Raw genomic sequence first — 26467 nt, 5'->3', positions numbered from 1 at the left:
ATGGCATGTAATCCAGCGCGCACGCTAACTCTGGAACGATGATCGGTTCCCGAATAGGTATATGATTATACCAAATTTCCCACATTTCGATATATTCCAACTAGAACACCTGTCAATTCATATTCGATTGCCGTAAGTCAATTTTGTGCTCATCATCGAGCACCTCAGGTGACATGAGAATCGGTTCTTGAAATCTAAATTGTCACAATACTCTATCCATCTGATGCATCTCCACGGTAGCATAGTTGACCAATGGGACTTTCACATGCCAAATGTTTAGATTTTGAAAGAATTCATCCAAAATTATTGCCCAAATTTCTAGATCCTCGTATGGTGTCCCTTGAAACTATATGAACATGATAAAAATATTAGTTATATACATAATACTAAATATTAAACATGGAACGACTATTTTATGTATATATATTTTATTTAATCTTACTTGCACTTTCGACCGTTGGTCTAATAGAAGTCGTATATTTTCAAGAGCGATAGGTATTCCAACATAACTCGCCGAATGGTTCCACCTAATTAAATAAATTTTTAGCATACAATTATATTTTAAATCTATGTAATAATTGTAAAATCTAATATAAATTTTTAGCATACAAGTCTGACATTGGACAACCTCCAATCATCTCAAGAATGTATGTCCGAGCATATCGAATTCTTTCTACTTCAGTCGAATCATTCCCCAGCTCCGGGAATGGGAATGTGTCTCGTAACCAGCCCATATCGATCAACCTCTGTAAATATTATTCGGGATCGCACCCAAAAGATCGTAACATACGACTCCCCATTCAGCAGATTGAACGGACTCGGTGAGTGCGGACCCATCCATCAGCAATCTCAATTGTAACTATACGTCCTCCAAAGTGATGGTACACTCTCCGCATGGAAGATAAAATGTGTGCGTCTCGGGTCTCCACCTCTCTATCAACGCGCTGATGAGTTTCGGGTCCAACTTGCACCCCCGGCCTATAGTGGCCATGTGCCAGAAACCCATTTCCTGCAAGTAATTCTCTATCAACGGTGATGGAGGACCAGACATATTATGAATATAGTATTGTAACACCCGATCTACAGAATGTTATAAAAAATTATAAAATAAAAATTAATTAAAATTACATAAATGAAAAAATATTAAATAATATTGAAAAATTAAAATTAACCCTTACCATTTTCATTTGTTCAACAGAGATATGTTCATGATCGAGACAAATTAATTCCCCGGTCATTGTTAACACGACCAAATATTTTTGAAATTATTAAAAAATACCAATTCAAAAAAAAATTAAAGTGAGCTTTTTTTCCAAAATTAAAGAGAGCTTTGAGAAATTTAGAGAGAAATTTTAGAGAAAATTGAAGAAATAATGTGTGAAAAAATAGGAGGGGGTTTTATAGGATTTTTTTTTTTACCGTTGGACCCCCAACGGTCAAAAAATTAAATAGTTGTTGGGAAAAAAAACACAGGCTAAAACATGTCCCAGGGGGAGCAATTTTGTAACGTCAGCAAAGCGCGTCCACGTAGGCACATTTTGTGCTGACATGGCAAAATCGCTCTCCAAGGACGTGTTTTGCTAAAATTTCTCCCAAAAACACTTTTACGTGGACGCGTTTTACTAAAATCAGCCATTTCCAGTAAATAATGAAAAAATTTACCCATTTCCATAAACAAATTTGGAAATGCGCCTTTAATGGTAAAATGGTCCAATATTAAAGGAGGAAGAGTTTGAATCTGTATTATCTACAGACTTGATGAAAGCTCTACCCATTGCTCAAAATAAGTGTCAATGGTCTTGACATTTTCGATTAGACCCAATTCCAAGCGTTTGGATCAATGTTAGCTCATACATGGGGTGAAGTCAAGAATGTTGCAAGACACAAATGAAACATCCCCAAACGAAATAAATTGAAACCAAAACAAGATGTTAACAAAACACAAAACATGGTATTTCTTTGTAAAGAAGAAATCACAAATTACTGCAAAAAGACAAAATAACATGGCCAGAGTTGAACCCTAAGGTCCCAAACCTCTAACTTATTGAACAATATTAAAAAAGAGAGGCTCAACATTCAACACGTTATCGTGAACAAAAATGGTAGTGAAAGAAAAAACACAGGCACTGCATCTACCCTGAAGGCTTAAGTGATCCATCAATGGCGGCGACGGAGCGGCGATACTACGGCGAATTTCATGAGGCCAACCTTGCAATGGAAGCCATTACGTTCACCGCAAGCAAAATAGTAGGGCTTCCACTTTTTCAACACGAACTCGAACCCATTACCACTTCCCTGAGTTGGGTTGGCAATCATCTTAGCTTTTCTTAAGTCGCAGTTGAGGAAGCTCTTTAAGTGGGGTAGCAAGTAGACGCTGTGAGGAAATGTGGTGTTGCTTGGTGGATCATATTTGAATACTGCTCAAAAATTACGAACATTGAGCAATGCTAGTAAAGAAAAAAGGGGTTCAATTATAGTTTTGGTCCCTCAAATTTAGAATTTGATCCATCTATTTTTATAATATCATTAATTAATTTAAATAGTTTATGTTAATTGTTTTTTTTTTAAAAAGTATCCCTCCCAACACTACAAAAAAATTGTCAACATAAGTAATGCTCAAATTTAGAAAAATGTCAAATTATGATTTTGGTCCCTGCTATGCTCAAATTTAGAAAAGTCCCTGTATTTTATACTCCACGTTAGCATCTTATTTGAATTAGTTAACAATACTGTTTGAACTAGCTAATAATAGTATAGAAATAGATGACCAAATTATGTAAAATTAAAATATAAAGACTAAAGATAAAATTTGAGTATAGCAGCGGGAACGATATCAAAATTTAACCAAAAACACTCCAGAAATAAGAAGGTTTGGGATTGTCTTAGTTACCTAGAGTATCATTGATGTAGAAGGGACCATTTTTGAGTGACCAATCAGTGTAGTTGACACCAAAATGCCAGTTTTGGGATCCCCCAACTATGATTCTTTTGGGGACATTGGTATGGTTGTGGGGATGATGAGGATGAGGATGGGAACCCAAGCTCCCCCATTCCTTGTTTGCTAAGCTTACTCCCACCATGGAAGAAGCAACAAGCACCAAAACAAGTCCTTGATGAGCAAATGTGAAACCCATTTTTGGAAAAACAGTCAAGTTTTAAAGGCCCAAAAGAAAGTGTATGAAACTTGGGTGTTTGTTTGATGCAATTGGAGGATGAGCAGACAGGGAATTTATAAGGAAAGGAAGAGTGTGAAACTGCCAAATTAATAACCTTTTCAAACGTTGGTAGGCAACAATTTTTAGAAACTGAAAAATAAAGGAAATTTAGAGGTTTATTTTGACATTTTCTCAAAAGTCATTCACATTTCTTTATGGTTACTTTCTCCTTTCTTTTAAAAGAAAATTTTGATTGGTCAAAATCCACAGTTGGTCCTTGTATTTCCATAAAATTTAAGATTTTCGTTTTTTATACTTGAAAAAGTAAAATTTAAGGCTCCTTTTGACTTTTGAAAATATTTTCTATTTTCATTTTTATTTTTAAAAGTTAAAAAATATATTTGATAAATAGAAATAAAATTTTGTTTTCAATAATGAAAACATATTTGGTCATTATTTTCTATAATAGAAACATGAGAGATAATTTTTTTTTTAAAAATCATTTATATGGACTTGGATTAAGGTGCCAAATTTAATATTAGAAAATTTGTTTAAAAAAATTTTAATAGGTGGTGGGGTACAGTATGGTGCGTTTAGCTTATTTTTTGTCTCACACTACAGTATCTAATCTCATCACCAACACTGTTTTTACACTAACCACAAATAAATGCACCGTTCATCCAAACCCACCCTAATTTCATAATATATTACTTTAGAAGTTAGTATGATTTGCATGGATGTATTGATGGCAAATTTTGAAAGAAAAAAAAAATCTATGCCAACAACTAAACTAGGATTTTTGCATTGAATAAGTTGAGATGATTTAAATTTTAAATTTATGATTAAATATTAAATTAGGGACTAAATCTCAAAATTCGTTCAAGTATAAGGACTAACAATTCGTTTTTACCTATTTTATTTTCCCCAAATTTTTTCCTGTTTTCCAACTTATTTATATATTTGGCAATAATCTAATAGTAGAAAAGTTCGTTATCGTAAATCACGCAATGTGCTTTTGCGGGTAAACGATATAATAATTCTTTAATATTTACTTTAAGGGCAAATTATCAATAAAAGTCTTTTTTTTCAAAAATTATTAAAATGGGTCTATTATTTTATTATTTACCGGAATGGTCCTTTTTTGGGAAATCGCATCCACGTCAGCGCGATGTCAGTGCACGCACCAGGACATCACGTCCACGTCAGCGCGAGTTGTTGACGTGGACGTGATGTCATCCGCGCGTGAACAGTACCTAACGGTCAAAAATTTGACCGTTGCCCCCCCAATGGTTTAAAAAAAAAACTATAAATACCCCCACCCCTTTTTATTTTTTCACAAACAAATCCTCTCTCAATTTCCTTCCAAAATTCTCTCAATTTCCTTCCAAAATTCTCTCAAATCTATATTTAATTTCAATTTCCTCTCAATTTCCTCCCAAAATTCTCTCAAATCCATATTTAATTTCAATTTCTTCTCAATTTCCTTTTTTAAAATAATTTAAATTTTTTTATATTTTTATAAATCGTAAAAATTTGTCCAATTTCATCAATGGCCGTATCATTGACTCGTCTTGATAGGCATCACATATCGGTGGAACAAATGACAATAGTAAGTGTTAAATTTAATTTTTAAATATTATTTAAGAATTTTTTGTTTATGCATTTTTAGATAATTATTAATTTGTTATTTGTTATAAAAAGTTGTAGATCGGATATTGGAATGCAATATCCAGAATATGCATGCTCCTCCATCACCGTTGGTAGAGAACTACCTGGGGGAAGCGGGTTTTTGGCACGTGGTGACGGTGGGTCGGGGATGCAAGTTGGACCCAAAACTGATCAGTGCGTTGATCGAGAGGTGGAGACCCGAGACGCACACATTCCATCTTCCATGTGGAGAGTGCACTATCACTCTAGAAGATGTTAGTCTGCAGTTGGGATTGCCGATGGACGGGCACCCAGTCACTAGGTCTGCCCAATCTAGCAATTTGGAGGCGGTGTGCTACGACCTTTTGGGCGCTATTCCGGAGAAAATGGAGGGAGGTAAGGTCGAGATGAGCTGGTTACATGACACATTCCCTGATCCGGATGAAGATTCAACCGAAATTGAAAGAATCCGATATGCTCGGGCATACATTCTTCAATTAATTGGAGGTTATCTGATGCCCGACACGTCACGGAGCCGCGTACATCTAAGATGGCTGCTAAAACTCGTTGATTTTAGAGCAGCCGGTGAATTTAGTTGGGGGTCTGCCGTCTTGGCAACATTATATCGGCAGATGTGCAGGGCGACGTGACCGAGGAGAGCAAACATCGGAGGTTACCTGTCACTACTGCAGTCATGGGCACGGTTTTAGTTTCCATTTCTACGTCCTTGAGTGAACCACCCATATACATTCCTACTCATAACGAGGTAAATTTTATTATATTACATTATACAATTATTATGTAGATTTTTAAAAATAAAAGTATGCTAAAAATTTGTATATAATTAGGTGGAACCATCCGGCAAGTTATACTAGATTACCGTCCTTTCTTGAAGATATACGGCTTCTATTGGACCAACGGTCGGAAGCAAAAGTAAGTATTATTGCAAATAGATATTTCCATACATTCGCTATTCGATTGATATTTAGTATTTAGTATTTAGTATTATGTATGTATATAACTAATATTTCTATCATGTTCATATAGTTTCAATGGACACCATACGAGGATCCGGTAATTCGGGCAGTAATCCCGGAAGAGTTTTTACAAAATCCACAAGCTTGGCCCGTGAAAGTCGTGTTGGTCAACTACGCAACTGTGGAGCCGCACCAGACAGACAGAGTGCTACGACAGTTTTGATGTAGACAACCGATTCCGGTGGATCCTGAGGTGTTTGACGATCAACACAAAATCGACCTTCGGTAATTGAATACGGATTGGCCGAGATACTGGTCTGAGTACACGAAAATGTGGGAAGATCGGTATGAATATCTACCTACTCGAGAACCAATCATCGTTCCGGAGTTATCGTGTGTTCCAGAATACATGCCATGGTTTAGGATCCATGGCAAGCCGTATTTACTGACGCCAGAGGAGAGGTAGCGGCAAATACGTGTCAAAAGGGTAAGGCGCGAGCTTCTAAATCCAAGACGACAAGACGAATGCAGCCCCTCAATGAGGCCCAGACATTCACCCGGCTCATCATCAGCGGCCATGCAATCACCAGGCCCAACGAGAGCACCGATGCAGTCACCCGACACAGCAGTTGAACACATGATACCCACGCAATCGCCTTTTCAGATGATGCCAGGTGCGTTTCCTAGCCCTTATATGTACCCTAACCCTTATATGTATCCTTTTCCGAGTCTTATGGCAGGTTGGAGCCAAATGCCCGGTTCAGCTCTATTTCCTGTTATGCCGATCGGACCGCCGATGTATAGGCCAGCGGCGTAGGAGGGATCGCAAGGGGGGCCGTCGGGAAGCTCTCCTTTTTACCAATCCCCACCAACGTATGGGTTTCAAACACCGTCGCCGTTACTGATGCAAACACCTCCACATACACTATTCTTTGAAGGTGGATCATCGTCCCAAGTCCGACAACCAGCTGCCGAACCTGAAGAACCAGAATCCCCGCCGGAGGAAGAACAATCACCACCGAAAGCTAGAGAAATGAGGAATCCAGCGTGTAACCGTCGACGGGCGCCATGTGGCACTGAATCCCTCGGGCATAGACATTGATGGCCTAGCCTAATTTATTTGTACAAATATTTTGAATATTTTGATATTATTTTATGTAAAAAATATAATTTTTTTAAGTTATTTTGATATTATTTGATGTAATAAAATAGAAGTTTATGACATGTAATAAAAACCCTAGCCTAATTTAATTAAAAACCCTAACCTAATTTAATTTAAAACTCTAAACCCTTAAATTAAAAACCCTAGCCTAATTTAATTAAAAACCCTAACCTAATTCAATTAAAACCCTAAACCCTTAAATTAAAAACTCTAACCTAATTTAATTAAAACCCTAGCCTAATTTAATTAAAAACCCTAACCTTAACCTAATTCAATTAAAACCCTAAACCCTTAATTAAAAACCCTAACCCTAACCTAATTCAATTAAAACCCTAACCTTAACGTAATGTTAGATTTGGAAAATGTTTTGACCGGTACTAACAAATAATAATTTTACATAATTTGATAATTTTACTAACCATTAATACAATTTTTGACTTAATAATTTTACATTCACATAATGTTAGATTTGGAAAAATGTTTTGATGGTACTAACAATTAATAATTGTATATAATTTGATAATTTTACTAACCATTAATACAATTTTTGACTTAATAATTTTACATTCACATAATGTTAAATTTGGAAAAATGTTTTAACTGGTACTAACAATTAATAATTGTATATAATTTAATAATTTACTAACCATTAATACAATTTTTTGACTTAATACAATTTATCAATTAATAATTTCATAAACTTAATTTTTTACAATTACATTCAACTATTGCGATTAGGGCATGATCGACTTGTATGGCCTGGATTCCTACACCATCTGCAAAACTTCGTTTGACTAGCTGTTTCTCGGATATCTATATTGTTACGTATTCTAGTCGAGCAAGGTCGACCATTTGGTTTGCGACGTAATTCTCTATCCGATAACAGCTTAAAAGGAGCAAGAGATACGTGCGGCCACTTACGTTCATCTGGGATCGGTGGGAAAACATGTCTCCATACGTTGTACATGTTTTCTAATTTGTACACTTCGTCCACATAACTCATTGGATCCAGACGGAGTTTCTGACAAGCTGCAATAACATGAGCGCATGGATACCGAAGTGCATCAAACGTCTCACAGTCACATGTCCTATTTCACAAGTGTACACGATATTGCCCGCCAACAACACCTTAGTGCGGTTTGTCAAACTCTGTCACGCAAAACCATAAATTATCTCGATCGTGACACACTGTGTGCATGGTGTTTGCCCTCGCCTTGGCCTTGTTAATTTCTTGAACTACCTTACTGCACCATACAAGGCTTCCTCGTGATCCGCTCGCATAACTTGTCGTCGCTTTGGAAATAGCACCGCCAAACGAAAATATGTCTATCGCACAACCGATGTTATCGGTAGATGGCGCGTTCTTTTAAGAACAGAATTTATGCATTCTGCCAGGTTCGACGTCATATGGCCATATCGTAGGCCGCCGTCGTATGCTTGTGCCCACTGTTCGAAACGTATGTTTCAAAGGTAGTCCGCCCCTTCGTCATTTTGGGATCGTAAAATTGCCTACATCTCGTGAAAATGATCTTTATTTATTTCATACCCTGCCAATATAATATCATAACGAATAATTTATACCACTTCTACCAATAAAACTAATTTAAATTGACAAACGAAATAACACAGATATAGACTAAATACCCATGTTGGTCACTTGTCGTCGTCATTTTAGATGGATATTGCTTGTAGTAGTTCAAGCAACGTGTCTTAGGCAATATCTATGGTGTGTGCGCTGCCATAAGCTTCCCTCTCGATCAAATACAGCTAGTATACTGGCGCCCCGATCTGAAATAACACATATATCAGGTTGGGGACACACATGCCTCCTTAACCTAAAGAGAAAGAAATTCCAGTCATCAGATGACTCCCGCGGTGTTATTGCAAAAGCAATTGGAAGAATTCTCCCACTGCCATCCTGTGCCACTGCAAGCAATAGCCGATGAGTATACCTACCGAACATGAATGTACCGTCAATTTGTACCAACGGCTTGCAGTATGGAAATGCATCTCGGCATTGCTTAAAGGTCCAAAACAAGCGTTTGAACACTTGGCATTGATGTAGCAATCGGTCGTTGTAGTACGCATGTTCCGTTTCAAGGTCTGTGATGGCACCGGGGACGTATCTCTCTAGCACCTGACACCACTGCCATATTTCATTATATGAGGCGTCCCACCCACTATGCATCTTCTCCAACACCTTTTGCTTAGCTATCCAAGCCTTGCGGTAAGAGGGCATGTACCCTATTTGGCTACGGATATTGGTAATTAACACCGGCACTGAAGTCTTAGGATCTGCTTTTATCGTGGGAAGTATCAAGCTAGCTAACATAGCTGAATCCATTTTCGGATGATCTTGTGAAACACCTACAAATGGAGTACATTAAATAATTAATAATTGCATAATAAAAGTATTATTCAGACATATCAATACTGCACTCTACAAAGACATGTATGTGGACCTTTGTACTTTTTTTATCTCCCACAACCCTGTCATTTTCCTTAACGAGACGTAGATTTTCCATGAACATGTGTCGTCTTGCACCGCACACTTCGCCTCAAACTTATCAGATTTTGATTTAACGACATGGTAATTAACGCCGTTTTTAATGCTATGTTGTTTCAAAGCACCAATAAAACTATCCTTGTTGGTAAACTGATTACCAACTTCAAGTTCACCGAAATCTACCCCCGAACTTGTACGATCACGCAACCGATATGGTAGATCTAGAAACTCTAACGCATTATCTGCTGATAGATCGACATTATGCATGTAGGCTGGAGGTGAGTATGCTCTGAATCGTGGATTTTCTTCCTCATCTGAACTCTTGTCAGCATCTTCAGCCTCTGTTGGAATAGGCTCCGGTTCAGAAAATAAGCCAACTTCTGCACCATCCGGCCCGGGCTCTCGAGGTGGATCCATATTCGAGTTATCTTCTAACCCACAATCATCTGTAGTGTAGGAGGTCCCCTCACCGGTTGACGTCGTAGGGAGTACATATCCCTTCTTCTGGGCATTTGATAACGTCCCCAATTAGATGTAGGTTGCCACCCGCTAGAACTTGATGTCGCTCCCCAATACGTATTTCCAGCATCAAACATCGAGCCACCGGCGTACATGTCCCATCCACCGACAGAGTGTCTTACAGGGGATGTACAATCGACACCACTATCGAACATGGGCTGTTCCGTATTTTGTAACCCGCTGACCGAGTGTCGGCCAGGGGTGGTGTATACATCTCGAACACCGGTCACTGGTACATCAGTTGGCGATGTAAATTGTACATATAACTCAATATAAGTTGCTCCACTAGCAAGATGAGTCTGCACCATTGCCTCCAAGCTACGAGCACCTTTTATGTCGAACGAGTCATATGTAACCGGATCAACAGAAGAACAAAATCGATATGTGATAGACAGAACTTTCATTGGCGTCATTCCAAAAATTTTACGCCTAATCCTTTTACGAAGTTCTGTCAAATCTATGTTCTGGTTAAAAACCAGTCGCACCGTATTCTCCGACAAAAAAACAACACCATTCTCGGTGTGGCAAACCTCACCATCGTAGTAAATAACAGCACTAATACGTTCACTCATATTTGAAACTCTAACCTTCTTAGCCTCTCCAAATTGTTTCTATTGTGACTTATGCATTCTGAGAACATTTTCCGCCTAATTTATAGCCTCAGCCCAAACATGCTACTGTAGCAAAATTGCGTCCACGAGGGCGCGATTTCACAAATTCTTCTCAAATAGCATCCTAGTATAAGTGATTTTATATTATTTGCTCAGAAACATCAAAAAAAAATTATTTCTTACATGACCTACTGTAGCAAAAGCGCGCTGACAAGGCCGCAATTTCACAAATTCTTTTTAAATAGCGTCCTGCTAGAACCGATTTTATACTATTTGCTCAGAAACGTGAAAAAAATAATTATTTCTTCCGTGACCTACTGTAGCAAAAGCGCGTCCACAAGGGCGCGATTTCACAAATTTTTCTCAAATACCATCCTGCTAGAAGCGATTTTATATTATTTTATCAGAAACGTCAACTCGAAATTATTTCTTCCAGGACCTTAAAACCCTAAAAAGCCTAAACCATAAACCCTAAAAGCCAAAAAAAACCTAACGTGGGAAAAACCACGAAATCGCGTCCACGTCAGCGCGATGTTAGTGCATGCGCCAGGACATCGCGTCCACGTCAGCGCGAGTTGCTGACGTAGACGCGATGTCCTGGCGCGTGCATTGACATCGCGCTGACGTGGACGCGATTTTGCAGTTTTTGGACCATTCCGGTAAATAATAAAATAATGGGCCCATTTCGGTAATTTTTGAAAAAAAAGGGGCTTTTATTGGTAAATTGCCCTTACTTTAACATATATAAAAATTGTTGTATATTTATCAAGTTATCCGATAAAATTCAAAAGTCGATTTAATATTTAAAAGAGTTTAAACAAAAAATTGGGTCTACTTATATTATAAGTCAGGCTAACTCGTCTCCTTTTTTTAAATTTGTTTTTGGTAGATAAGGAAGTTAAATGCATTTAGTCATAAAAGGAATTATGTCGTACATCAACACTATCTTGTAAAATATCTATCTCGGTCATCTTGGGGGAACATCATAAATTCCCAAACCAAGAGGAATATTTCTTCCTAATGCTGCCATTGAATCTGCAGCCATATTCGCTATATGTGAAGTAAACATTACCTTCACATGCCAATCCTTTCTTTTAATTTTATAATATGATATTCTTCTTTTATTTTTTAATATTATATATTACAACATATAAAACTTAAATATGCAATCTTTAAAAAAATAAACAAGTAATATTTATTTTAATATACATCTAATTTAGATGCTTTTTATTTTGATATTAAATTATATAAAAATTAAATTGTATATAGTTCATTTCTATCGCTTTTGAAGAATGTTATATTACTCGTAAGTTTAATATTTAAATAATTATTGATAAGTATTAAAATTATATATTAATTTTGATTCAATATGCAATGTCATATGTAAACTTTGATTTTTACGATTTTATATATGAAATTTTGATTTGATTCAATTTTCACAAATTACTAATAACATTATCGAATTAGTATAATTTTATGTTGTTATATTGCATACAAACAATTATATTAATCCGATATGAAAATAAATGTATGTTTTATTTCTTTAAATGTGTATAGTTAAGCAAAATCAAAGTTTCATGTATATATATGAACCACAATTCAAGTTTCATGTGTATAATTGCACCAAAACAAAGTTTATGTATCAAATTGCACATTAGACTAAAGTTGTAACGTCCCTCGCCCGTTCCGATGGCTGATACGTATGTGAGACACTAACGGGCCATTTTCGAAGCAAAACCAATACTTTGTTTAAGAAAATAAATGATAAAATATTTTTTTCTATAAAATAATAAAAAATTATTGAAATTCTATTCAAAATAAGTTTTATGCTTTCAAAACAAAGTAGAAAAAAACCTTTTAGTGCCAATTAAAACAAAAGAACTAGGTAATTTGTAAAATATATGAATGTTACTTAATTTGTTAAAGGTTACTCAAACCCTTAAAGAATTTATAAGAAAATAAGTAAAACCAAAAAGAGTAAAAGTATGTTAAGTTGCCACCCAAGCGTCAATAGCTCCCACCTAGGTGGTATTGGAGTTATTAGTTCTTTTTTCTGCCAAGGAGTTGCTTAGATAGCTCAAGCCACTGCTCAAGCATTAATGTAGTTAATATTAATTTCGTTACGCTGCTGTTCAAGCGGTATTGAAACTATTTACAATTTTGCACATTCTTGAACTTTAACTAATTTATGATGCCTTCAACCACTGCATTATGACCCAAGTTTCAAGCACTATTTGACATATGAAATAAACATTTTTATACACGTTGATGCCCTAAGTACATGTCATTCACATTACAATCTTTATATTCATCACAAGACTTAGTATACATGCCACTAATATAATACAAATTTCACTTTAACATTTAAAAATAACAACCTTATAGGATCATCGGGTGATGAGATGCTCCCTAGCTATCATAGCAACATCTCGACAAGTTTGTACCTACGCATTTTAAACAACTAACACGTGAGCTATAAAGCTCAATAAGTAATAAGGATAATCAAACTTTATCCTAAGTCTTTAATGACCTTGAGCCCTTTAGATGAATCATCGTTTTTAAGTTTATTTAAGCCACATTGTTATTAATTTAACCATTTCATGTGAATTTTCAAGTTAAGCCTCAACTTATAGCTTGATGATTTATTAACCATTTTTATTATGCATATACTCTAGTTTTGAAATTTGATTCATTTATGAATTTTACCTTTCAATTTCAATTTTCATCCTAAGATCTTACACAATTATTAACTCACCTTAATAACGCATTAAGGCTTTCAATCATACCACAGTTTGTTAAGTCGTTCATTTACACCACTTTCTTAGAGGCTTATATTTCCATTTGGTTATTTACAATTCATATAGCTTATTAGCTTTTTATCATGTTTAACCATCATTGGTACTCATTTTCTTGTGTTCATGGTCCATCTTATTAATCAGTTTGTAATTAATTACACCCTGAGTAGACTTAGGGACAAAGGTTGAATACTCAAGACTAACCAACCAACACATCGTAATAATAGAAACATTGTAGTGTTAGTGTCCGAAGATAAAAATAGGATCGCACCAAAGTGCCAATAACAGAAGCACAGAAGTGCGAGTATCATAACTACTAAAGTACTAATAACAAAAGTACTATGCCCGAAGGCTAAACCATGGTCGAAACTGCATCTCCTATCAGAAGCAACAGAAGTCCCATATTAGCATGTCAATCATATCCTAACTAACTCACTAAGCTACTACGGCTTTGTTTTATTAATTCAGTTTATCAGAAGATTTCATATCAGATCATTATAAGTTTTAGTACAATTTTCTATTTCATTTTAATTTTCAATTTTAGTACAAACTTCCCATGAAATTTGTCACTAAACCATAATTCAGTAAAGATCACGTGACTTGTGCTATTTTAACAGAAATCAATGAAATTTACACAGCTTACGCCATTAAAACAAAAATTAGTAGTCATTTTCATTTCTCATAATATGAGTATATATTCATTTCAGTTATAAACATGATTTACAGTTGCTTAGAATCTTTTATTTCAATTTTCAGAGTTCATAACGTAGGTAGACAAATCCTTTGCCTAACACTACTTTTAGGCACCCAAATGTCTTCACATATACATTTCATTTCATATTGTTAATTAGGCCTTATAAAAATTTCCAGTGTTCAATTTTCCTTTGTCATATTATGACCATTTCCACATTTTAGCTTGTATCAACTATTGTCAAAATTACGCAGGATTTTACATTTTAACATAATTTAGCCATAATGCCATTATTCAATCTTTTCATATTAGTGATAAGGTTCATATATGTTCACTAATACCATAACATGCCTAGAATTTTTTCCATGACACTCAAGAATTCAATTTCTCATAGTTAATTAACAAAACATCACATGGCCGCTCATAATTTTTCTTCCACATTTTAGAGTTTTATTATACACATCATGCCATGGAATTTCACATTGTTACTAACAAAATTAAACACTTTATTACAATATTACTTTATAACCCTAAGCTTAATAACTTAGGAAAAGGATGAGTATCCATGATATTTAATGGAAGCTTTACAACACTAAATCAAGACTCCACAAGTTTTATTCCATTGATCACCGTTTTCTCATTTTCCATAAACCTATAATTAATATAAACTTTTTCTAAGCTTTTTCACATCATTTCTCAACAAATATCAATTAATGGAGGTGTAGAAAACCATTTTTTACTATTGTTAAAGCTTTCTTACTTTAGCTTCATCTTCTCTCACAAAAGCTCCATACACTCTAAGCTGAAATTGGTAAAATTGATGATGATGATGATGATGATGATGAGTTTAGGAGGTAGTTTTTATAGAGATTTTATCGAAATCTTAATGTAGATAATGGAAATTTTGAGAGAGATTAATGAAATAAGTAAGTAAATGTAAGAAGTAAGTGGAAGCTTCCATGTTTTTTGCTGCTATCGTTAGAGAAGAAGAGAATGAGTTGATGGGTTTCTTTTTCATCTTTAAAATACCAATTATAATGGGCTTTGAGCGCATGTTTACATCTTTCAACTCTATTTTATGCCAATTTGAAGCTCATTTCCATTAATACGAGGTACAAACGATCCGAAATAGTTCAATATACCAAATATCATATTTAAATATTATTTCCATTTTTGAAGCCTTGAGAATTGACTAAATTATCCTTTTTCGACAAAATTATCATTTTGTCTCTTTTAGTTTTTTGAGACTTCTTCTCAAAATTCAATACTTAGACAAACTTAAGTTCATAATTCATCATAAATCTTTATTATAACTCCATGAGTAATGAAAATCTCACTTTAACTCTTTTTCCAACCAAAATGAAAAATTACAATTTAATCCTTGTACTATTCAAAATTTCCAATTTAGTCCCAAAAGTGATTTTCATCACACCAAATCACATTATAATCCATTTCATGTCAAATAATCCATAATAATTAATATTCTCCATATTCGGATAATTGTATACATTAGTCCTCGTAGTTTTCAAAATTTGCAATTTGGTCTTTTTTGTTATATTTTCACTTTAGCAATTCTTTTAACCTGCTTCTATCTCCAATGTTAAATTTCTTTCATAAAAGTCTCATCTGAGTCATTCTGTAAATTTTCTCATTGATATTCAAGCCCGAAATTATGTCACGTGTCATTTTAGAATTTTTGAGGCATTACAAAAGTTCATGTATAAAATTGATATTTATCCCAAATATTTGTTTTTTTTCATTTTATTAGAGTTTCATTGGAAGTTGATATCACACGTATATTTGGGGAGGGGGGATAGAGTGTGATACCTAATTTGCTGGTGGTACAATTTTCATATGCATCGTTGTAAAGGCATGTCAGTTGGGGATTGTTGGTTTGGCTAGTGTGTTGGGTGGTGGGATTAGTGATTGCAATAGGATTTTGGGGGATGGTCACTTCAAAATGAGTCATGTCATCAATGTTCATTGCATAAATTGTTGAGGCCTAAAGAAGATGATGGAGAATGGTTGTTCATACGGTGGTAAAGTGCTGAAAGCCACTCAATAAGAAGATAGATTAAAAATCCATCATTAAGAAGAAAAGTTTCTGAAGTAGAAGAAAGCCCTCTTTTAAGGATAATGAAGGGAATTTATAAGCAAGGTTGACTGCCTTGGCACCAAATCTTGGCACTTGGACTTGTTGTGATCTATCTTATGAGATTCAAGATATCCTTTCTAGCTAGGTGGGGAAGAGAAGCAAAAGGACTAATGTGAATTTGATGAGGCTCCACATGTGCTTCATGAAAGGGAGAGTCGAAACAACTACCTTTGATGTGGTAAATTGGAGACACTCCATTTTTCGAGCATTGCATATATTGGCGAAGTTCACAATTGACAACGTGCTACTCATAGATGAGGTAAACAAACAAAAACTAATATATAGTATATGGTATATGTGTTAGCATTGACATTGTTGTCAATGTAGGATGACATAAATTTGAGCGTGCTGAACTGCGTTTATCCTTCTATTTAAGGGTCGGGAAGAATTATGATTACTTTTAAGCAATTGAATAAAAAATTGACCATATCATTAAACCATGCTTATCAAAGCATCATTAATGGACCATATCAGAATCTTTCTTAAATTTATGTCAAAAATCCACCAAAGGATTGTATTATGCAAATACTAAAAAAAATGGAAAAGAAAGAGCAGATTTGGCATTGGCTACCGAAAGGCCAAAACAGTTATTACGCGATTCTAAGCGGAAACTCGGGAATATATCTATGGAGGGGCACGCATTTTACATTTTTACACTTCTTACATTTAGCACGCCGCATTTTCCTGAGAAAGTGATGGAAAATATCTTGCGCAATACATTTTGAAAGCGGAAAGAAAAAGAAAAACGAAAGAAAAAGAAAAAGGAAAGAAAGAAAGAAAAGAGAGGATAATGGAAACAGAGGTAAAAGAAAGAAACGTTGAGGAATCTAGAGAGAATAAGAGGTTTACCGAAACCCCTCCTGATGATGATTGCTGCCCAATTTGCTTTGGTTCTTTCACCGTTCCTTGTCGATCCAATTGTGGCCATTGGTATTGTGGTAATTCTTCTATTTCCTCCTCCTTTTTATTTGGATGTTACATGTCTTAGGTTTGGTCCTTGAGAAAATTTTCAAAGGAAATAGGGTCTGTGCCATGAAATTTGCAAGTGATGTTCAAATTTTAGTTGCAAGCATGAATTAAGATTCGTGAATATATATATATATATATATATATATATATTTTTTTTTTTTTTCATCAGAGTTTTTCTCATATTACTTAACATCTTGAATTCATAGGAAGCTATCTGTAGGAAACCATTCTCAAACAAATTTTTTTTGATAACCAAGATCAGCTTCCAAACTAATAATCATCGGACATGACGTGCATGAGAAGACTTAAACCAAGATAAAATTCGGAGAAAATACATACATAGTATAGACATTATGTGATCTTAAAATTTCGAGCTCGAATATTAAATTTGCTATCATATTATTTATGGGCTGATGTCCTGTTTGCGGCATGAATTAGGTGGTACATTGCTTGAAGAAAAGAATCCGTGCTACTAGGAAACAAGTTTCCTTTGCCTCATTGCTTTCTCTCTTTTTTTTTTTTTTAAAAAAAAACTTTCTAAAGAATTATAGAGAAGGTGGACGCTTTTTATGGGATCTTTGCCTGCATATTTCTTTCTCGTATAAGTTACAATGTACGAGCATTTTCAGCGAGGATTTGTTTCCTTTTCTTTATATATATTGGTTCTGTTGCTTGGACTCTTCATTTCTTCTTGAAGCATCCGCGTTCGACACATTTTTAGACATATGGATATAAAGATATGACCATTGGCCTCCAAGATCTTTCAAATACACGGAAAATTTTTAAAAATTCTAACCATGCTGGTGTCAGATACATTCGAGTCCTTGTAACTTAATGGGATTGACATTCAATCATGTGGACATGATTAGATGCTAGAAATTTACCTCAACTTACGGATCATAAGAGGAAGGGGAGGTGTCACAGAGTTTGGCGTTTGCGCTGTTTGTATTTGACTGAGTTGCTGCTGCGTTCTGTGTTTGACATTGCTGTCATTCTTCTACCAAAAGCTTGTTCATTTGACGTAGTTATTGCTATAGCGAACTCAGACTTGCTTTTGGAGTAAAGGGTTGAGTTATTTGTCCATAAATACTCCCGAACGACATACATATATGATCTTGAATCAACTTTCCTCAAATCGGTTCTTTCAACTTGTTCCCACTCCTTTCTGGTTTTGGCAGGCAGTTGCATTTTGCAATTCTGGAACTATTCATCAGCGTCCATCCCATGCAAGTGCCCCATGTGTGCTTGCAAGATTGTTAACTTGATGCCCGAGGCATCGCTGCAACAACAACAGGACCAAGAAGTTACTCAGGTACTTAAAAGCGTACAGAGGTATAACCTTCTCTTTGTAGGAGGTGCGCTCGGATACATTCAGGTATTTCTGCTAGTCTTTAGCCTTTAATAGGCTGAGTTTGCAAAGTGATTTTGTTGTTTATTTTTCGCCACATTATGTGAATGTTTTGTTCAGTTGCAAGCAGGCCACTAACATTTTTTTCCTTCTCTTCTTAGCAGAAACTACGTCAGTTACCATTCTTCATGAAGAAAATATTCCAAGGATTGATGGATCCTGATGCAAATGACACATATATTGCCGAGATGCGCCTTTTTGCAGTTAAGCTGATTCAATATTTACCAGAAATTTCTTTTTCTTCTGTAAATGTATCGGTTGAGAGAGGCATCATGTGTATTTACGTTGAATCAGTTGGTCATGTCACTAAAACAAGCTTCATGACTGTTTTTACTGCTTTTTAAAACTCTTTTCTTCTATCTGTCATGTTTGCAGATGGTATTAAGTATCATCTACAGAGCCACACCTTTTGATTTCCTTCCAACAGGTATCCTCTTTTAAAATTGAGACACCTTATCATCCGTAGGAGACGATTTGATGATTATTGTTACATTAGGATATGATGTTTGCAGGGGGCGTTGGAATCGGAAGAGTGTTTGATTTTTCCGCCATTACTCTGGTACTCATCCTGCGTTTGGTCGGCATCTATCGCAGAAGGCGACTTATGCGACGTGTGAGGCAGGTAGCAACTGTTGAACTTTTACAGGAAGGAACTTGGTTTCTATGATCGGTAACACATGTTTATGCCCTTCCCCTTGCCGTTACTGAATAGCTGTAAATATGAATCATGTGTGAAGAAGGCTACACTAGGTTTTGTACAGAAGAGGAATGTGGTTTCAGACTTCTGACTGTGAATGTGATTGAGTAGCATGTATGTATGTACGTATGTATGTACGTATGTATGTATGTAGGTATGTATGTATGTAACGGGGGCACTATTCGTGTTGCGTTTTGTGTGGCAGCTGTTTTCATTGTTATGGTATGTGTATGTAGAAGTGTATATAAAAACGTTGATGGTAGGCAAGCTGCTTTTCGACCTTGTATGATTATATTAGTTATATAAGGTCTTAAATGTTCATTATTATCCAAGGTGTACGTCTAAAATTTACTTGAAAATTTTGATTCCAACTCGAATTCGATTTAACATTAAAAAAAAAATTTATCAGTTTGCCCAAACTCGTCTAACTTAACCTGAAATAACCTAACCCAAATGACCTGAATAAGTGCTAAAAGAATAGAAGCAGGCCTTATATAATCCATGGCCAACAAGTGCTAAAAGAACAGCAGGCTTTATAAAATTTTCATACCAAGTCAAGATTCTACATTTTATACCAAATTCTGTAAAAAATACAAAAGGAATTGAGCAGTCTGGGTCTAAATTTCCTATGTATGAAAAGCCTCATTAGAATCAAGAATTGGTTCAAGCCTCGGATTTTTGTACAGTTTGAATTTTGCTGGAATTCTTCCTCTGCTTCCGTTGAAACCCGAGGAAGATTTAGTTAAATCAACATGACACCTACGATAAAGGGCTACGGTTTTCATTATTCGTCTGCGATTTTCATTAGCTGGAAAATCCATACCTAGGTAAAGAGATCCTAATCAAGAAAGCCTGAACCAAGCAACACTATCTCAATACGAAATGGCAAAAAAGACAATTGAAGCTCTTAACTATCATTGGTTATCTGCACCTGCATTGCGCATTTCCAGATAACATCAGGTATCCATCTCAAGACATGAAAAGAATAAAAGCATGCCAAAGAGCCGACAGACACAACGTACCAGTGGTGTCTGATTGGAACATCTTACGGTATCGCCTCCTCTCCTCATTGCGCCGATCATTGATCTACTCACCAAGTTTTATTGCATAAACAGATTTGTTTTGTAAAATATGTAATGCTACAAGATAGGAGTAATTCGATTTTATTTGCTAACCTTTTTCATAGCAGCAGCAAGCTCTTTCTTTATACCACCTGAAATACAATATATTGCAGAAGTCGTAAAAAAAGTCTCAAGAAGTTCCACAAATTAACAACATCAACAACGTAACGATACAAGCTGCCTTGATCTAGTCAATCCCATTTCGCATTCAAAAAGATCAAAAAAAGGGTAATGATACGATTGTAGCCAAATCAAGGTTCACCACTAACCATCATTTGGCTCCAATTGCAAAGCTTTCTTGAAGCTTTCAGCAGCAGCATCAACATCATTAAGTGCCATGTTTGCCTGCAGAAAGTATTGGAAATCATTAGGACCGTAATGTGCTTGAATGGACCAAAAGTGCAGAGCATAAAGAACATAACCAAGTAGCAAACCCGTAAAGGTAGCTTCTAAGGAAGGTCTATGGTTATGCATCTAAACATTTTTTTTCCCTTGACAGATGATAAACTCAGACCAAGTACACACCAAAGCCGACAGCATCCAAGGGATCAAAAACTATTACCTAGGAGAGATACTAACCTGGCCTTGGCGAAACAAGGCTTTCACATTGTTTTCTCCATCACGCATAGCAAACTCTGTGTCCAACAGTGCACCTTTAAGATCCCCTAGTTTCAGTTTACAAGCCTAAAGCAACATAACTTACCAAGTATTAGAAAAAAAAATGTAAGATGACTACCATCAGTCCAAATTACAAGTTGGCGGACAAGATAAGAATAAAGTTATATTTTCTAACATGGTATTTAGAAAGTAAATATAGTGCCCAACAATTGATGGATTCAGTCAAAGAGTGAAGAATGAAGCTTACAGAGCTATTTGAGAATATCTGAGATTTTGTCTTCCGCAAACTTGAAGTCTTCTCTGCAGAGCCACAACATAATATACATAGACCGACCATGGTGCGTTAGGATTCATACTACTTAATAAGTGAAAGATGAAACCGTGTAGAGCAAAAGAAAATAGACATCACCTTCATCGATCCCGCCTTTCTCCCAGCAGATATCTAAGTAGCGTAGAGCCTTTCGGTACTTTCTGAGTGCCATCTTGTAGTCTTGTTTCTATTAAAGGACATCCGTTAGCACAAAAAGAGACCATCTTGAAATTTCGCGTTAAGCAAGAAGGTAGCGCGCAACTGCTATGTGGTATTTAACCCGTTACTGCACTAATAAACTGATGTGGATGCTTTTATTGCAATAGGAGTTTTTAGTTTTATTTATTTATTATATCAGGTTTTATTAAGAGTTTTAGTTTTACTTATTTTCTCTATTATATTAAGTTTTTATTTCCTTCATAAACTCTAAGTTAAGAATTCTATTAGGACTCTTTTCTTTGTTATTAACGATCTATATGAAATAAAGAGATAAGCAATTATTCTGTAAAAAAGAAACGTTATTTTGAGAGGGGATTCAGTCAAGGACGAATCTGCCTTTTGAGTAACCATAGGTCGAAGCAAGAATTCTTTCTCGTCTAGACTTGTGACTAGATCCTACGCCAAGGCACATAACATAAGCATGCATAATCCCATTACCTTATAATGTTCATTTCCAAAAGCCTTGATAGATTCCACAGCAGTCATCCACCAAGAGAGCTCATCAGGGCTCTCATCGAGGTCAGCTGGCCAATCGGCATAAGCATCACCGTCATTGAAAAAATTGGATATCGCATCATCTGCCCCCTCTGGGATTTCTCCACAATCGACAATTGTAACATCGACGGTGGGACAATCACCTTCACCAGTTGTTACGTGTTCAATTGAACGGACGACTCCCATTCCTTTGACAACCTTGCCAAATACAACATGTTTCCCATCTAAATGAGAAGTGCGAGTTGTAGTGATGAAGAACTGAGAACCGTTTGTGTTAGGACCAGCATTCGCCATTGATAACATCCCTTTCCTTTCATGTTTCATATCAAAATTTTCATCTTCGAATTTCAAACCGTAAATTGACTCTCCTCCAGTACCATCTCCAGCAGATATATCTCCACCTTGTACCATAAATCCTTTAATAACCCGATGAAAACGACCTCCCTGAAATGAAAACACATATATCGTTCAATCCCAACAAAAATAAAATTCCCATCCAAAGTCATGCATGATCACTTAACATTGAAATTCCTATTCATACACATTTTATGCAATATGCTACTTGCATTACAATGACATATCCAATTTTTGAAGATCAAAAGTACAGGCTTATATCATATTGTTTGAGTCCAAGAATGAATATGGAATAACTTTTCTGGAAAATGGAAATTAAAATCAAGATCATGAATATGATTTAAGTCAAAGCAAGTACCCCCTAAGTTTTTCTATTTCTAGGTCTCAAAACCAGCACTACAGCGTAAGAGCATTTCATAGACAAACCATTGGTAGCATCACAAAAAGTTAGATGACATCTCTACTTTCTTCCATCTGATTAAAGATGAGTTAACATGGCATTACTAAAGCAAAAAAGATGAGAACAATTGATCCTTAATGACATGCTGGTTGCCAGAAACTGATGTCAAGGAATGTTGAGGATGATCAAAAAGATTGAAGCTTTTAGTATAGAATGAAGAAACAATCACAGAAAAACCTCAAAAACTTGGAGATTGACACAAGTAAACAACCAAAACAAAATTCCAAGTGATTCCAGATATTCTTGTTCAAAAGATCCATCAGCAAAATCAGGAAACAAGTAACAACAAGAAGAAGATTCAAGTTGACAACAAATAATCAGCATGAATTACTTATATACAACATCAGGAAAAAAAAATCAATCTTTCATTCCAAGAACACAAAGAAAAGAAAATCCCATGACTTTGGACAAGTTCAAAGGCACAAAAGCCATTTCATACAACCATAAGCAAAACCAGCAAAGACCCAGAAAGCAAAATCCTTACAACAAGGTAAAACAAAAAGGGAGAGAAAGAGAAGAAGGGACCTTGTAGTGGAGAGGAACAGCAGTGTTAGGGCCAATGCCCTTTTCACCAGTGCAAAGAGCCCTGAAATTCTCTGCAGTTTTGGGTACTACATCATTGAACAGTTCCACTATTATCCTTCCTTCAAGCTCTTCTCCAATGCTTATATCCAAATAACATCGTTGCCTCCTCATCATACTCATACTATAATAATCTCCCTTTTCTTTCCTTTCTTTCTCTCTTTTGTACCTATACATACATACACATATATAAATAAAAAAAATTACCTACTCTTTCTCTCTAGGGACTTCCATCCGTAAAACCCTAGTCCCACTATTTTCTCTTTTTTAATTTATTTATTATCCATTAAAAAAATTGGGGTCTGTGACTCTTCGAAGTTTCGGCGAGGCACTGGTCTGCTGCTCCCCCTTCTCTCTCTCACTGCTTATTTTTTTCTTTTTTGTGTATAAAATAATTGAACAATAACCCCTTTTTTATGTATTTCCTTTTCTTTCAGGGGGCATTGATTACCTTCTATAAATGATTTGATTGTTTTTACACCTCATAAGACAGGCAGCATACGGAGAGATGTCAGCCATGATTGAGAGATTCTGCTTTGTATTGTACTTTGTACGCAAAGACAAATCTTGGGATTTTGTTTTTGATTTTGTTGATAGATTTTTAATTCATCAAACCCTACACCAAAATTGTCAGCTTCAGATAATCAACTTATAATTGATTGGTTAAATAACCTTAATTTTGCGCACAACATGTTTGTTAATATGTCAATGTAAGATGTTTGGATAAGCTGCCACATTTTTGCCTTTCTCTGTGTCTTTTTTAATAATTAAATCATATTCCACTTAATTACATGGTTTAATTCTATGTCTAACTCCTCTTAAAATATAATGTTTCAATCTAATCCATTTTAACCACTCGATTCAATAAAAAAATTAAATTTGGGTCTTCCTAAAACTTAATATTTCAATTTAATCTGTTTTAACATTAAAGCTCTAAAAATGTTTTCTTAAAAATAATGGCACTAATATGTTTTAAATAGCTATTATCTCTAATTATTTCGGTTAAAATAATGAAGCTAAATTTTCTTAAAATGAACATTTTAATTTATCGTGGCTATATAGATTTTTGTGTATATATTAAAAAGATGTTTTAGAGGGAAAATTATGTATCTATATAGAAAAGAATGCCCACTTCTCTCATTGATCCTTTTATTATGCTCATATTTGGAATTTAAGCTTTATATTTTAATTTGACATAATTTCATCATTTACTTTTACAATGATATTAGTTAATCCAAATTGTTAACATCTTTAATTGTTATAATTAAAATATTGACTTGAATTTTTTAAAGCATTATTCAACACACACAAAAAATCTATTTCAATATGATAAGTTGGAATGAGTATTTTAACTCAAATAATTAAATGGATCAACTCTTTGGACTAACTTGATATTATAAAAGTACAAGAACCATATTAAATATAGATACTAAATCCTAAATTTAAACATAGTAGTGGGATCATGACCATAAGTTGACCTAAAACAATCTATGTCTAAAACAATCATTTATCTTTTGATTTCATAAAAATTTGATATCTTTTTTAACTAGCAATTAAATTTGAATTTTAAATCAAAACTAAATGATTAAATTCTTGAAAATAAAAGTATGAGTGACCAAATTTCGAATCTACCAAGAATATAAGAATTTAAAACCTATTTTAACTTTCAACTTTTTACTTAAAAAAAAAGTAACCCAATGAGAAACACGGGGTACCGTACTAGTTTAATCCGTGATTTTAAAAATCGGACAAGTAATTGAACCGCTTAAACCATCAATTCTTAATTCGAACATCAATCTGATTTTAATTAAATAAAATATAAAAATATTTATAAATTATAAAAATTGATTTAACTGATTCAACCGCCCAACCAACTAATATACTAGCCAATATCCAACTTAAGTGATTTAAGTCTCAATCCAATCTGATTCTACCGCCATTGTTTAACCTAATCGTATTGTCAAAAGTACATGTAGTGGAATGCGATTGAATGGGAAGCCCACCCAAGGCGGAATTATGGGGGCTTTCATAGGCAAAAAGCAGGAAAAACAAAACAAAAAACAAAGGCTAACCCGATTTACAAATTAGCTAGGTGGTGGAGGGTTTTAACAACTTGCATGTTGCCACTTATGAATGATGATGGCCCATGTTATGGATGTGAATATTGAGTCCACGTAAGCTTGACTCTAACATGCCTATTGCCTTTTACAAGAGAGTGGAGAGGATGACAATGAACTTTCCACTTTCATTGGCATTTCAAGATTTGTGGGAAACTATGATAATTAATAAACTAATTATTTTTTGGGCATAATGTTTCCTAATAAATAACATCTTGTTTTGAAGGATCTGTCTTTTCTGATGTACTCACTGCTCTCTAGGCTGATATATTAGGAAATTTGGTTTGATTGGAAACTTGCATGCACTCATATTAAACAAAGGGACCCTCATATATTCTTTTCCATGTTGAAACCAACACCTTGAATATACTGTTATGAGTCAGTAGGTACAGCATCCAGCTTTAATTTCAATGCCTTGAGATCAACATCATACTCTATTTCTTGGTTCAATTTGCGACGCTTTTTAATTCCACATCGTTGATATTAACATTGGTGGTGGCATTTGAGGCTTGTTTTTCCCTATCAATCAACTTTTCAAGCTGCCAACAGCTGTTGATCATATTGCAACAAAATATCACTCCATTTAGCCTCTTTACTGTGCTGAAATTTGATGTATTAATTTTTGTCCTTTAATTTCATAGTTTCTCTGATTTTATAATTTCATCATTGACATAATGAGTATGAGCTCCATATTCAAAAAATCCTTCTCCTTTCATCATTTTTAATGATTTTTATGGTCTCAAATCGATGGCCCCCCTATTATGCATGCTTATGCTATGTCCCAGAGTGCACATTTTCATTTTCAAATTACCATTTGTGCTCTAAATTAAAAATTTATTGATATGATGTCTCATTACGCTAGTTTAGTGATAACATTGCGTGGATTTAGATTTATAGTT

The 26467-nt window shown here is 35.0% G+C and overlaps 3 protein-coding genes across 4 annotated transcripts; 1 reads left to right on the top strand and 2 right to left on the bottom strand.

The window, feature by feature from the left end:
* Window positions 1-1931: 1931 nt before the first annotated feature.
* LOC105781949 (uncharacterized) lies at window positions 1932-3183 on the bottom strand. The gene is made up of 2 exons (XM_012606464.2): window positions 2891-3183; window positions 1932-2417 (listed from the first exon to the last, which is right to left on the bottom strand). The coding sequence occupies exons 1-2, from the start codon at window positions 3132-3134 to the stop codon at window positions 2158-2160; spliced, it is 504 nt and encodes a 167-aa protein (XP_012461918.1). The 5' UTR covers window positions 3135-3183; the 3' UTR covers window positions 1932-2157.
* Window positions 3184-16756: 13573 nt separating this feature from the next.
* On the top strand, window positions 16757-19549 carry LOC105783768 (uncharacterized). The gene is made up of 5 exons (XM_012609411.2): window positions 16757-17156; window positions 18366-18562; window positions 18700-18798; window positions 18971-19022; window positions 19108-19549. Exons 1-5 carry the CDS (start codon window positions 17009-17011, stop codon window positions 19260-19262), a joined length of 651 nt encoding a protein of 216 aa, XP_012464865.1. The 5' UTR covers window positions 16757-17008; the 3' UTR covers window positions 19263-19549.
* Window positions 19550-19808: 259 nt separating this feature from the next.
* On the bottom strand, window positions 19809-23881 carry LOC105783767 (peptidyl-prolyl cis-trans isomerase CYP40). 2 transcript variants are annotated; one of them, XR_008192953.1, is made up of 9 exons: window positions 23395-23881; window positions 21999-22499; window positions 21441-21528; window positions 21279-21331; window positions 20976-21097; window positions 20683-20758; window positions 20468-20505; window positions 20315-20378; window positions 19809-20223 (listed from the first exon to the last, which is right to left on the bottom strand). XR_008192953.1 is itself a non-coding variant. In XM_012609410.2 (9 exons), exons 1-9 carry the CDS (start codon window positions 23626-23628, stop codon window positions 20207-20209), a joined length of 1176 nt encoding a protein of 391 aa, XP_012464864.1. In that variant the 5' UTR covers window positions 23629-23873; the 3' UTR covers window positions 19809-20206. The 2 variants fall into 2 exon arrangements, 1 of the variants encoding a protein (XP_012464864.1); XM_012609410.2 differs by having other exon boundaries at window positions 20993-21097; window positions 23395-23873.
* Window positions 23882-26467: the final 2586 nt, after the last annotated feature.

Source organism: Gossypium raimondii, chromosome 13, assembly GCF_025698545.1.
Source record: "Gossypium raimondii isolate GPD5lz chromosome 13, ASM2569854v1, whole genome shotgun sequence".
Lineage (NCBI taxonomy): Eukaryota > Viridiplantae > Streptophyta > Magnoliopsida > Malvales > Malvaceae > Gossypium > Gossypium raimondii.
The sequence above is the reverse complement of the archived record's forward strand: the minus strand, read 5'-3'. Positions and strand labels throughout refer to the sequence as shown.

Coding starts and splice junctions, on each gene's coding strand:
- LOC105781949 (XM_012606464.2), bottom strand. CDS start 3,134: ATGGGTTTCACATTTGCTCATCAAGGACTTGTTTTGGTGCTTGTTGCT. Junction 2,418..2,890: donor CTACATCAATGATACTCTAG/GTAACTAAGACA, acceptor ATTTTTGAGCAG/TATTCAAATATGATCCACCA.
- LOC105783768 (XM_012609411.2), top strand. CDS start 17,009: ATGGAAACAGAGGTAAAAGAAAGAAACGTTGAGGAATCTAGAGAGAAT. Junction 17,157..18,365: donor TTGTGGCCATTGGTATTGTG/GTAATTCTTCTA, acceptor TGGTTTTGGCAG/GCAGTTGCATTTTGCAATTC. Junction 19,023..19,107: donor TTTTGATTTCCTTCCAACAG/GTATCCTCTTTT, acceptor TGATGTTTGCAG/GGGGCGTTGGAATCGGAAGA.
- LOC105783767 (XM_012609410.2), bottom strand. CDS start 23,628: ATGTATAGGTACAAAAGAGAGAAAGAAAGGAAAGAAAAGGGAGATTAT. Junction 21,529..21,998: donor TTGGAAATGAACATTATAAG/GTAATGGGATTA, acceptor GTCCTTTAATAG/AAACAAGACTACAAGATGGC. Junction 21,332..21,440: donor GAAAGGCGGGATCGATGAAG/GTGATGTCTATT, acceptor GTGGCTCTGCAG/AGAAGACTTCAAGTTTGCGG.